The sequence below is a fragment of the Meles meles genome, chromosome 17 (assembly GCF_922984935.1).
Source record: "Meles meles chromosome 17, mMelMel3.1 paternal haplotype, whole genome shotgun sequence".
Lineage (NCBI taxonomy): Eukaryota > Metazoa > Chordata > Mammalia > Carnivora > Mustelidae > Meles > Meles meles.
In genome coordinates this window covers 39219877-39233499 of record NC_060082.1, presented here as the reverse complement: position 1 = coordinate 39233499, position 13623 = coordinate 39219877, and the positions used below count along the sequence as shown (strand labels likewise).

Below are 13623 nucleotides of genomic sequence, written 5' to 3'. Positions count from 1 at the left end.
GGGGGAAGCAGGCTCCCCACTGAGCAGAGAGCCCGATGCAGGACTCGATCCCAGGACCCTGAGATCATGACCTGAGCCGAAGGGAGAGGCTTAACCCATTGAGCCACTCTGGCACCCTGGAAAAAACAATTTTAAGAGGGTAAAGAAGAGGATCATGTTGAGTCAAAGTTGTGAGCCCTACTGGGTTGAGTTTTTTTAAAATATGTATTTATGTATTTGAGAGAGAAAGAAAGAAAAGAGAATGGGTGGGAAGGGCAGCAGGACAGGGAGACAGAATCCCAAGCAGACTCATGACCTTGAGATCAAGACCTAAGCCAAAACCAGGAATCAGACACTTAACCGACTGTGCCACCCAGGTGCTCTGGGGTTTCAGATTTATTTGGTCACATCTACAGAGCTGTGGGGACTGAAGCCAGAAGGCACCCACCTGAATGACAGGACCAAACAGGGAAAAGAACCCGAGGAGACACCTGGACACAGAGCTCTCCCTGGGTGACAGGGTAGAGCGGAGAATGGCTATGGCACAGGGTTCCTGTGTTAACACACAGTGCGGCCCGCCCCCCAACCCCTCAGTTAAATAAAGGGAATGCTGTGAAGCAGAACCTTGGCCCAGAGATTAGGGTCCTGTTGTCAGCCCCAGAGGTAGGGACCATGGACAGAAATGCTCTGGTGACTTTGCAGATAGGGGATACCAGTGAGGGTGGTTGAAGCTGGAAAGGAAGAAAACGACGAACAAAAGCTGAGGACTCCCTGGACAGAACAGACGAAGGCGTGACACTCTGTGAGGCGAGGTGGAAAACTGGTGTGATGTGTGGCCTCCTGTGACGCCCACTTACACTCACAAACCTGTGGGGCCTTGCAACACTGACTCTAACAGTGGGAACAAGATCCTTGAGAGTAAAGCCAGAAGTGAGTGTCCATTAGACTGAATTAGAAATACTGGGGGTGGGAAGGGGCCAGAGACTGGCTGGTTCTGTCGGAGGAGTGTGTGGCTCTTCATCTCAGGGCCACGCGTTTGAGCTGGTGTAGAGATTACCCAAAAAATATAAAAATAAAGAAATACTAGATTGTAATAGAAATTTTAAACCCACAAGTTCAATTATGCCCATAAAGTAAATCATGTGAACTTCTGAATTTATCTAAAGAGAAAAAAATTCTCCTTGGATTAGTAAATGGCAGTAATCCTAACATACAAGTATTACTTTTACAGGATTTTTTTCAATAAAAGTATATTAATTCAGAATCATGGAATAAGAGACGGCTTTAGGTATGTGGCCAGTAATATGTTTTTTTAAAAGGATGTAGAATTAAAGAAAAATACTTTGGTTTCTTCAAGTGAAACATCCTAACATGGAAAGGTACTAAGAGAGTTTAAAGCTCAAAGAAAAAGTCATTGGATATATCTGTGACCTGTCCCGGTGGCCGGGAAGGCCTTTCCAAGGCTGGACAGGAGCCTGGAGACCCCTAGGCTGGCAGGAAAGTCAGTTCTGTATATTTGCTTATTACTTGCCCAGCAAGGGAGACATCCGAGATGTCATTCATTCCTTCTGGTCTGTGTTTAGGAAAAAAACAACACCCCAAGCACTTCCCGGAGAAGGAATACTGAGCAGCAAGGAAGCAGAGGCACCCACCCCGTACCTGACCGAGTAGCTGTCTTTTGCCACCTTGATCGTTAGGATCTGTGACGCAATCACGGAGAGGACCTTCACGTCAATCCGATTGAACTCGTCCAAACAGCACCACGCTCCCGACTGTACCAGTCCGAAGAAGAATCTCCCCATTATCTTGAAAACAATTACATGCTGGTGAATGCTTTCCCTGGGCTGGCCCCGTGTGGTTCCACAGTGTCCCCGAGGCCAGCGCACACCCTCCCCAGCACAACAGTGAGGTGCACACAGTGCTTGGCCCGCACCCCTGGCAGGTACAGGCAGAGGCCTGGCCGTGGTTGTTCAGGGGGGGCTTTCAGGTGGGGAACCCACGGATGCCCATGTGCCGGCAGCCAAAAACCAGCAAGAACACCGTAGGCCCAACACAACAAGCGTGCATGAACACACACGCGGGAATGCGTGCTCTCCGTGTGAGGCAGGAGCACACGCCAGAGTCCTGTGGGTCCAAGATACAGCAGCCAGTTCTTCTCACTGGTTGCGGAAATCAGGTCGTGTCTCTACTGAAAATTTTGATATTTCATTTTTTCATGGTTTTTTTTTTGGCCTTAATTTTCATTCTAAAAATCATTAAAATGTGATTTATCTTGATGAGCAGGTTTCTGGGCTCCTGCTCCGCTGCTCAGCCCTGCTCACTGCACCTGAGGGCAGTTCCTGGGGAGGAAACTAGGGTCTCTAGGTCTTGATAATACTCATGCAAACAGCTGATCTGTGTTTATTGATACTTTTCATGTGCTAAGTGAGCACACACTGGAAACTCAGGGTCTCACAGCTAATGTGCTTTTAGCCGCCAATAAAAGGACCCTAATAAAAGGTAAATGGTCTGGACTTAACATGCAAAACAAAGTAAATGGGAGTGTTTTGAAACTGTAAGTAAATTTGTGACAGGTGCAGAGGTATAGAACATTTCAATGAATATTTCACAATGTTAGGAGCTGTGTCTTCTTAGGTAATATACCATCAGAAAAAAATAAAGCTGACATAAAATTGTAATCATCACTACAAACTCTGACTCAAATTTCTGTGTTAATTATAACAGTCTCATTGTTTTTAATGATTACCTTTTTAGTAAATAGAAGTATACCTTTTCAGTAAATAAAAGTATAAAAAAGTAAATAAAAGTATAAAATAGTAAATAAAAAGTAAAAGTAAAGTAAATAAAAGTATAAAATAAATTTATACTAATAGAGCAGTACTCTTAATTTTTTTAATAAATTCATGTTCCATATCATATTTTGTTAGGAAAAACCCCATAAAAAATTTGAAAACCACTGTCATAAGAAGTAGTTCATTTTCATAAAAGAAAACTGCATGATGTTTTAAGTTTCTATTATATTCTAAGTTTCTAATCAATTTAGAAGAATCAACAGCATTTACAGTTCTGTTAATATGTAATGTCTCTCCAAGAGAAATATTTTTCTTGTTCTTTCAATCCTCAATAAATTCTTTCCTTTATGTGCACAATATATTTTTCCTCCGTATATATGAATAAGCCTTACCTTATAATCCAAATCCGCAAAACAGTTGAAGACCACACAATGTTTGCCTAAGGACTGAGAAACAAAAATATTATTTTAATAGATCTCTTGAATTATGACATAAAACACCAATGCTAAAACTTCAGGAGTAATAAAATGTCTTTTTTGAGAAAACTTTAATCTCCAGATGAAGTACATACCAGATTTAGACAGTCACAAAACTTAGTATAGTAAGAGGCACATACACTATTAAGTTGATTAGCACATGGAATGTTAAAAAGTCATGTTTCTAAAACACATCAATAAAAAACTAAGGAAAAAGCATTTCGGGAACATCATTTCAGTGACATCAAACCATCTTCTCCACTTTCATAGTCTCTGTCTCCTTCTCTGTGTCACACACACACACACACAACCAGGTAGAAGTCTACATGCAGCTCGAAATCACCCTTAAATGACGCTGCCGCCGTTCACTCATCAGTGAGTGCGGCGGAATCCCAAGTAAACAGAAGCAAACAGCCTGCAGAACGCCCATGTCCCAGCACACAGCAGACACTTAAATGTGAACGGATGAGGTACATGACTTCATGGACGTGGTAAGGTGTCTGTTAAATGTTCTGAACATCTTACTAGCAGGAATGATGTATATTTAAGATACCATTAAGGTTTGTGTGACTAAAAACCCAAGAAAGCAGCATTCTGGATACCAAAGGCACTTACTTTGGCTAGATCTTTGACACTCTCCGTTTTGCCTGTGCCGGTGGGGCCTGCGGGGCAGCCCCCCAGATTCAGGAGCAGCGCTCCGGTGAGGGTGAGCCAGCACCTGTTAGTGAGGGGCGTGATAACCAAGCGGGGCGTGCAGCCCAGGTACTCGTAGCCGTATGTGAAGCTGGCATCTCCTTGAGACACGTAGCACAACTTCTGTCTGTCGTTCCATTTATAGTGCAAATGCCTGAAAACAGTGGTGCAAGTGCGCCATGTTATTGGGGCAAATTTAGTTTTTGTTTTCGCATGTAGAAACCTAATGAACATTAGAGAGAATGTTGACTAAAAAACAAATGAAAATGTTTAAAAAAAATGGAAAGAGTTATGGCCAGTACATGAGTGACAATGTTAGAATGAAATACTAGAACGCTGAATCCTACAAGCAGATGAGCACTTGCACCACAAGGAACGGTCTCGCGGAGTCCTGCTGCTTGGCTGTGATGTGGGCACGGCACAAATAGAGGATTTATACAAGAATCATCCCTACGAAGTGTATTGCGGTTTTCAATAAAGATGTGGCTCAGACATTGTTCATTATAACCAGGATCCTTACTACAAGGGTAACTGAAATGCTATTGTGGTATTCATCTTATGAACCCTGAGAATCGTGAGGCTAATCCTAAGTTTGCTCATCTATATGGCTACCAGTAAAACCTGTGACCCAGTTGTAGCTTTACAGTATATATTCTTGCCCTCCAGATTTATGGAGATATTGAGCTAGACCTTCATATTAGTTTAAGGTGTGACACCATAATGATTTGATATATGCACATACTGTGAAATGATCACAGTAAATTTAGGTAACATTCATCATTCACACAGTTACAAACTTACTTTTCTTGTGATGACAACACTCGAGATCTACTGTCTTAGTATTCTTCAAATACACAATGAAGTATTATTAAACTATAGTCCCCAGGCTAGCCATTACATCCCCAGAATTTATTTATCTTGGTATCTTTGACCTCCTTCATCCATTACACACATCCTCTGCCTCCGGCCCCCACCCATTTCTCTGTTTCTATGAATTCAGTGTTTATGGGTTTCACATATAAGTGAGGTCATACATTGTCTGACCTATTTAATTTTGGATAATGCCATCAAGGTGTTGTAGCAATGGGCAAGACTTCTTTAATTTTTTACAGCTGTGTCATAGTTCATTCTACATATGCACTACATTTTCTTTATCCATTCATCAGTTAATGAATGTCTTGACTATTATAAATAATGCTGTGATGAACATGGGGGAACATGATGTGATGAACATCACCTTTTTGAGATAGTGATTTCACTTCATTAGGGAAAATATGCAGAATTGGAATTGCTGGATCATTTGGTACTTATATTTTTAATTTTATGAGAAACCACCATACATTTTCCATACTGGGTGAACCAATTTACATTTCCGCCTCCAATGGCATATAAATTTCCCTTTTCTTCACATCCACACCAAAATTCATTTCTTGTTTTTATGATAATAGGCATTCTGACAGGTGTGAGGTGGTATCTTATTGAGATTTTGATTTGCATTTCCCTCATAATGAGAAGTGCTGGGCAGCATTTCATGCACCTGTTGGCCATCTGTATGTCTTCCTTGGAATATGTCTATTCAGGTCCTCTGCCCATTTTTTAATCAAAACAAACAAACAAACAAACAAACTAACCAAATAACAACACCTTTTTTGGCTATGGAGTTGTAGCTGGTCTTTATGTATTTGGGGTATCAATCCCTTAGTGGATTCATGGTTTGCAAATATTTTCTCCCATTTAGTAGGTTGCCTTTTTATTTTGTTTATGGTTTCCTTTCTTGTTCAGAAGCTTTTGGTTTGATGTGGTTTCACTTGTTTATTTTTTGTTTCCTTTAAACTTTTGGCATCTAATCCAAAAGTTATTGCCAATACCAAGTTTACTGCCTTGTGTTTTCGGAGTAAGAGTTTAATGGTGTCAAGTCTTACGTTCAAGTCGTAAATCTATTTCAGTTGGTTTCTGAGAGTGGCATGAGATAGGGGTTCAGTTTCATTCTTTTGCATGGGGATGTCTAGTTTTCCCAGTGTCATTTATTAAAGAGACTCTCCTTTCCTCATTGTATATTCTTGGCTCTTTTGTTATTGACTAGCCATATATGTGTGGTTATATTTCTGGGCTATTCTGTTCCATTGGACAATGTGTTTGCTGATGTCATACTGTTTTGATTACTAAAACTTTGTAATATAGCTTGAAACCAGGAAGTGTGATATCTCCTGCTTTGCTCTTTTTTTCTCAAGATTGTTTTGGATACTTGAGGTATTTTGCAGTTCCATACAAATTTTAGGTTTTAATCTATTTCCAGTGGAAAAAGGTCACTGGAATTTTGAGAGGTTTTACGTTGACTCTACAGATGACTTTGGGTAGTATGGACATTTTAACAATATTAATTTTTTCAATCCTCGATCATGGATTGTCTTTTCATTTACTTGTGTCTTCTTCAGTTTCCTTCATTAATGTCAAAAGAGTTTTCAGTGTACAGATATTTCACCTCTTTGGTTACATTTATTGCTAAGTATTTTATTCCCTTGGTGTAATTATAAATAGGATTGTTTTACTTCTCTTTCTGATAGTTCATTGTAAGTGGGTAGAAATGTAACTGATTCTTGTGTATTGATTTTGCATCCTGCAACTTTACTGGACTCCTTTATTAGGACTACCAGTTCTTTGTTGGCATCTTTAGGGTTTTCTGCACATAGTATGTCATCTGCAAAGAGAGACCATTTTACTTCTTCCTTTCCAATTTGGATGCCTTTTGTTTCTTTTTCTTGTTTAACTGTTTTCACTAAGACCTCCACTACCATGTTGAATGGTACAAATGGTACATGGGGAGAGTGGACAACCTTAACTGGCTCCGAATCTTAAAGAAAAAGCTCTCAGCTTTTCACTGTTGTATATGATGTTAGCTGTGGGCTCATCATATGTGGCTTTTATTGTGCTAAAGTAAAGAAACGGTAAGCTAAGTAAAAAGGTATCTGCTATCCTAAGACCAAAGATTTGTTTTATGATTCAAGTATTACATCATTTAAATAGAATTTTTATTTCCAGAGCTTTACTTTCCCTATTCTTCTTCCCCTAACAAAATTCCCAAACTTGCTTGACTGCACCTATACTATACAGTAATTTTTTTTCTTGATTACCATAGTCAAAAGAAATACCTCATAGCTAATTTCATTAATTTTTAGATTCAAAGCAGCCTAAAGGTATTTTTTGTCTTAATGAACTTCGTAGCTTATTTTTAAAATATATACAAATAAATTGAATTTTTATATCATTCTTGAATAATCACCATTACTTACTAATGGGACATGTGTACCTGTTGTGCACTGCACAATTTCTCAGACCTTAGAATCAGATAGGATACTGTCAATTTTGTTTCCTATATCATGTTTTCATTTAGTCCTTGCTTTTTTATCAGAGCAAGTGCTCAAACCTAGCTTTGCAAGAATGAGAAATCATCAATATGATGATTCTAATGTTTAATGGTCTAAGGTTAAACTTGTCAACTACTTTGAGCTACCAGTTTGTTTGGTGTCTGACACATGACGCATATTCCTCTGAGTCTTTTAAAAGTTTAAAATTTTTGCAGTGTCCTGTAAGGTCTCTATGGGGCCTTGGGACACCCTGGCATACAACTTGGGAACTGTAGCCCTAGAATCATAGATGCTCCCAGAGTTGTTTAGAATCATATGTTTCCTACTTTACTTTTCTATGTATGCTCTTCCACCTTTTAGTTTCACTTTCAAAGACAGTTACTAGAAAGTAATAATGACATACTGAGCTTTTAGGTGATGGTTCATCAATACAACAATTTCTTTGGCAATTAAAAATGGTATACAGTTATACTTCTGCAGTAAATGGAATATGTGAATATATATCAAATATAAAGTATTCAGTAAAATTCAAGTGGTGTTAGTCAAATATATCAGCCTCCTGGCTCCATTTTCCCTAGAGGCTAAAGGAAATTGTCACATTTAAATAAGGAAATTTATACTCATGCAGAATTTCTTAAAAATTAACTTTTCTTGAGAATCAAAGACCTTATGTAGTCAGGACAGTTATTTTTTCATGAACAGAGGTATCTTTAGAAAAAAATAACTCAGAAGTTTGAAATTTCACATTTATCATAGGACTCTTATGCTTGCTCTCCTCTTATCCCCAGGGTCAGTGGCTCTATTCTTCTACAGTTTCACATTTGTGGTGTTTCATATATGAAATATTTATGTATGAATATGTCCTGCCAGGCTCCTGGTAGGAGAAAGGGGGCTCTGAGGTAAAGAACTGGCTAGAAACATTCTCTGGTTTGTTTCCCCATTTAGAGTGCTCCAGAACGGACAGCACATAGGGAGAGTCGAGGCCTGAGGGAGGGCTGCGCTCTGGCGCAGTGACAAGAGGAGCGAAGCCCATCCAGGAACATGAAGCCCAGGGAAGTTAAAATGATGGGAGGGACAGTGTAAAAGAGAAGGAAGAAAGCATAGGCATCGGGAACTCAAACTGACACAGTTTGCCCAGAATTTCTATAAATCCCAAGAAAATGAAAAGTCAGATTTGACAAAATTTGAGGTAGAGAATGAATTTCCCTAGAGGTAGCCATGTGATGAGTTATTTTAGGCAGAGTGGTAACGGGATCCACTTACCTCGTCCATTCAAAATCCCCCACATTGAAGACGCCTTTCAGCAATAAATCTCTAACAATGTCTCTGTGGTGCACGCAGAGCGTGAGCAGTGCTCCCAGGACTGCCTGCGTGCGGGGGTTACTGGTGTCCAGCATCACCAGCTCTGCAATCTCCTCTAGGTGACGGACCATGCTGCTGTGGACCTTCTCCAACTCTGGTCTTGACCGAGAACTCACAAAACATTTGATGCAGTCATTATAAAACATGATCTGGCTCTGAAAAAGTAACATATAAAGATTGAAAAAGATATAAAGATTGAAAGTTATTGAAAAATAAACTTTATAAGTTAAACCAGATGTTTTCATGATGTGTATGTGTGTATGTGCGTGTGAAAGAGAGCATACATATTTGAATGTATTTGCAATTCAGACACTGAATTTTATTAATGCTCATGGCCTTATTTTTAAATAAGTTGAAATATATTTACCACCAATAGTTCTAGTTTCGAAGTCTGCTATTCTTAGCAATCATCACTAGACTGATAACATCACTAGCAATCATCATTAGACTAACAACCCAGGACAGTAATAATGGTAGAAAACTCCAGCATGAAATTAGGACCGTGTGCTCAGCTGAAACCAGAAATACTCTTTTTAGAATATGTTGTCTGTAATCATAATTTTCAGAAACTCTGTATGACTTCCATCATTTGAGAAATCTTTTGACACTCACCCGCTCCATATGCTTCTTATTTTAAGAAGGCCACTGGATTAATGTCGCAGTGACCTGGAAGTCAGTGGAGGGGACTTCCAGGAGGCCTGCAGGTTTCCAGCCCATGACTGGGTGAACTGGGATTGCAGTCCCTAGGACAGTACCTACTGAAGGAAGAGCATGCTGCAGGTGGAGGGGCACAGCGAGTTCGTCTTGGGATTTCATGAATTTGAAGTGCCTATGAAACACGCAGGTAAGGCTAAAAAGAAAGAAACTTCGGAATACTTAGCCTAGGGGTAAGAGGTTTAGGGGTGGGACTTTCTTCCAGAGCAAGGTAAGAGAGGAGAGGATGTGGAACCTGACACATCAGTCCGTGTTCTGGGCTGCCTGCAACAGAAACGAACTCTTTCTTACAGGATGTGGCGGGTCAGCAGGCGGCAAGAGACCACGGCCTGGGTCTCTCGGGAGTGGGCAGGAGTGAGTCTGGGCCAGGCAGCAGGAAGCGCTGTCAAGGCCACCGCACTGCTGTGTTTGAAGCATTTATTCAAGATTCACAGCCTCAGAGGCAGTATCCAGTAGGCCAAATCCCCTTGCTAGGTGGTGTCAGTACGGGTTCTGGGGAGGTGGCCTGCCCACCAGATCTCTCTCCTTAGATAGCTGGAAGGGAACTGTCCGTTGCTCTGGCTTAGATAAACCCACGCTGAAATTCTCAGTGGCTGGAACATGCAGGCCTGTTATCATCTCTACTCCCCACAGCCACCTGCTGGGAGAAGGCTCCCGGTCCCGTTCCACATGCAGAAGCGCAGGAGAAAGGGACGTTGTCAGCGGTACACTGGGATGGGAAATTAGCAGCAGCCTGGGCAGACAGGGAAGAAACTGGCAGTCTGTTCAATGATTCCAGTTCAAGCCCATAAAGAACCGCTTCTTATTGTTCAGCATGTTTGGAGGACTGGGGACCTGGGATGATCTTCTCTTCACAGAGCAGATCTGATGATCTGGACGCTGGGCCAACCACAGGAATGTCTAGGCTGATTCATCATCATGTCACTGCCTTTGTAGACCACAGCTTATACAAGTCCTTGCAGTGCAGGATCTTCAAGTACTTTATCGATATTCAGTCAAGAGCACGATGAAGGGAACTGAGGAGATTGGACATCGTTATTTGTGTCCATAACCCTAGGTTCTCAGAGACGTAACAGTTTTGGTGGGGCAAGGCACAGTGAAAAGATGTGATGTTATCTTTAAGTTTAATAGAGAATTTAATGAAGACAAATCTGCTTTACAAACACTTGAGGAGGGTACCTCAGGGGACCAGAGCTTCTCCCCCCATCAGTGCAGAACCACTGTCCCCAAGGTGCGTGGGGACTCTCATCACCAACAGACGTTACTGGAGTTTGCAGACCTCTCTAGAGCATTTTAAAACGACGACCGCTCACTGTCTCCAGAGAAAAGTCAGTCCAGTTCCCTCTCTGCTCCCTTGGCTTCCATGACGCCTCTGGCATTCTTCTTCATGGAGCCCCTTCCTTCATCTGCTTCTTACATGAGGCTGTCCTCTGGGGTCTTTCCTTGTCCTTCTATCATTATACATGGTCCACAGGGGAAATTCCCTACTGTCCTGTCTTGAACAACTACTTCCCGAGTTGTTCTTCTCAAAAGAAACACATGTTTTGGCTTCCTTGCTATCATGCATACCTCATTTCTCTTTCTCCTTTGAGGTCCAGAACAGCAACAATTAGCAAATGAAGGCTCCCTGCAAAGATATCCCTGTGCTAATGCCCAGAGCCTGTGACTGTCACCTGACAGGGTAAACGGCACTTTGCAAATGTAATTAAATCGAGACCTGCAGGTGGAGAGAGTATTCTGGATTATCTGAGTGGGGCCAATATGACCATATGTACCCTTAAACTTGGAGAGCATTTTTTGCCATGTGAGCAGAGGGAGGTCTGACTGAAGAAGAGCAGACAGATGCAAACAAGGGCTGGCTTTGAAAATAAAGGAATGCCAGGGGCCTCTAGAAGCTGGGAAAGAGAAAGGAAGGGACTCTCCCCTAAGCCTTCAGGAAGGAATGCAGCCCTGCCGACACCTTGATTTTTGCCAGTGACACCATGAGGCCTTCAGCAGACACAACTGCAAGCTAATATACATCTGCTATTTAAGCAACCAAGTTTGAGGCAACGTTTTAATGACAGCAGTAGAAACCAAATACAGTGCGGGATATCCCTGAGATAATAGAGGGATATCCCTGAGAAAATAAGTTGTGATTTATTTTCATTCAACATTTTATTATGAAACAATTTTAAAACAAACCATAAAAAAGCTGAATTATAAAACAAATACCCAGATTCCCATCACCTATATTCTAAGCAATTCTTTGCTAAATTTACTTTCTCGCTTATCTATCCAGTTTTCTATCCATCTATCCATCTCATTTTTTGGTGCATTTCAAAGTAAATGACACATATAAGTACCCTTCATAATGGTTTCTTTCTAAATCTTTGCTTTCTGGGCAGTAGAGCCACAAACTAACTCACCACCGTGAGGACCACTTGTCCTGGATGAGACACCACCCATGTGGAAAAAGTCTGATGGTTCCAGTCCTCGACCCCTTGACTTAGAAACCTACAAACAAAACATTTTACTTCTGTTATTACGTGTAGTCACAGTGGCCATTCAGTGATCAAGCATGATGAGGCCACGGGGGGATTTTCCATTGGGATCTCTGGTTTTTAATTCTCACTTAGGTATACGTATGGCACCAGATGTCAGAGTTACTAGAGCCTTACTGATCCACGCAAATTTCCTTTAATGTCACCAGCACTTCCCCAATGCGACCACTGAGTTTCTGGGTGGTACAACTAGAATGGGGAGACGACACACATTAGCTTTGAATTTCTAATACTATCAACGACAAAAATCAGTATTTAAAATAATTTGAAACCATCAAATGAATTTTAGCAGTAAAGCCCCATATTTAGCTTTAAAAATTAATCATAGGGAAAAAAATAAGATGCATGAAAAAAATGCAGATGTTTTTATTTAAGATCAAGTTAATATGTGTCAACAGTATATGTCTGCATATTGTTACACTGGGTTTTTTTTTGTTCAGAAGTTTTTAGCTTCTATATAGTCTATATAGTTTCTATACAGTTTCTATATATCGATTTGATCAATCATCTTCACATTTCATCACTGATGCCATGTGTCAGAAATTCTTGACACCAAACTTCACTCATTTTCTTCTACTTTGATGGCTTCTTTTCTTTATTTATCACCTTAATTTAGAATTTAGTTTGCTTTTAAAATAAATATTGATTCTTCTAATTTTTGCTGTAATTACAAATGGTTTTTAATAATCTTTTTATTATTTTCTTCTCACTGCCACTGTGGAGAAATAGGTTTATAACGACTTTCTGTAAGTTTCAAAACAATATCAGTGGCAAATTCAGGTTTCATCAATTAAAATTACCTTTTATTTTATGTCTTTGTTTTATCTCTCAAATAACATGTAGTTCCATTTCTCTTTTGACAAAATCTTTTAATTAAGATCTTACTTCTATCTTGACACTTAGCCCTGTGTTTATATTTACATACACACACAGAGCACAGACACTGTATTTTCTTTATTTTATTTCCTCCAGGGTTTTGGAAATATTTATTCTGATTTTTTATAGTCTCTTGGGAGAGAGTGAATCAAGATTTCTGACTTAATAAAACTGTCTTCATCGTGAACCATACTCCTCCAAATGATAGATAATATATGAATACTATATAATGATATATATGTCAATTATATTCTACACACACACACACAGAAAACACTGGAACACAAGAAAGTGTGCTCCAGGGCGTCTACAACTTGAAAAGTCTCTATCAGATGGCAAGCAAATTGGGATTGAATTCTAGAAAGAAGAGCAGACCCGCCAAAGAACACTCCTGCCAAGTTTGACAACCACAAGAGGGAGGCAGGGGTGGCTCTTCGGGATGATGAGGAGAGAGCTTCCTAAGTAGGCAGGGCAGTGCCCTCTGCCTGTCCCCACAGCCCCTGCCCCATCTGCAGCTGCCGGTGACCGCTGTGAATGGAAATCTCAGAGGGCCACTGGGGCTGGAGGGAGAAGCAGAGGAGGGCCTGCAATCACATCACACATCCTAATACATGGCGGGAAAGACAGAGGAAGAGAGGAAAGTGGAGAGAGGGGAAGAAAGGAACCGAAGTTCATCGACACTGGCATTTTCTCACAAGAGCGGTGTATCTGAAACAGCGCTGGAACCCACGTGCTGGGGATGGGACAAAGGCAGTTTGCAGCATCCAGGAGAAGTGGAAAGGAATGTCCATACCCGGGAAGATCCGCCACTCCCAGACTGGGC

At 40.8% G+C, this 13623-nt stretch overlaps 1 protein-coding gene across 1 annotated transcript in view; it reads right to left on the bottom strand.

Moving 5' to 3' along the window:
* The window catches only part of DNAH14 (dynein axonemal heavy chain 14), a 332088-nt gene that overhangs the window by 201782 nt on the left and 116683 nt on the right, over nucleotides 1-13623 (bottom strand). Inside the window, exons 27-31 of the mRNA XM_045982293.1 lie at nucleotides 11790-11877; nucleotides 8569-8822; nucleotides 3863-4094; nucleotides 3164-3217; nucleotides 1639-1784 (exon numbers count right to left, since the gene is read on the bottom strand). Coding sequence (XP_045838249.1) covers nucleotides 1639-1784; nucleotides 3164-3217; nucleotides 3863-4094; nucleotides 8569-8822; nucleotides 11790-11877 — 774 coding nt within the window. The remainder of the gene's footprint in view (nucleotides 1-1638; nucleotides 1785-3163; nucleotides 3218-3862; nucleotides 4095-8568; nucleotides 8823-11789; nucleotides 11878-13623) is intronic.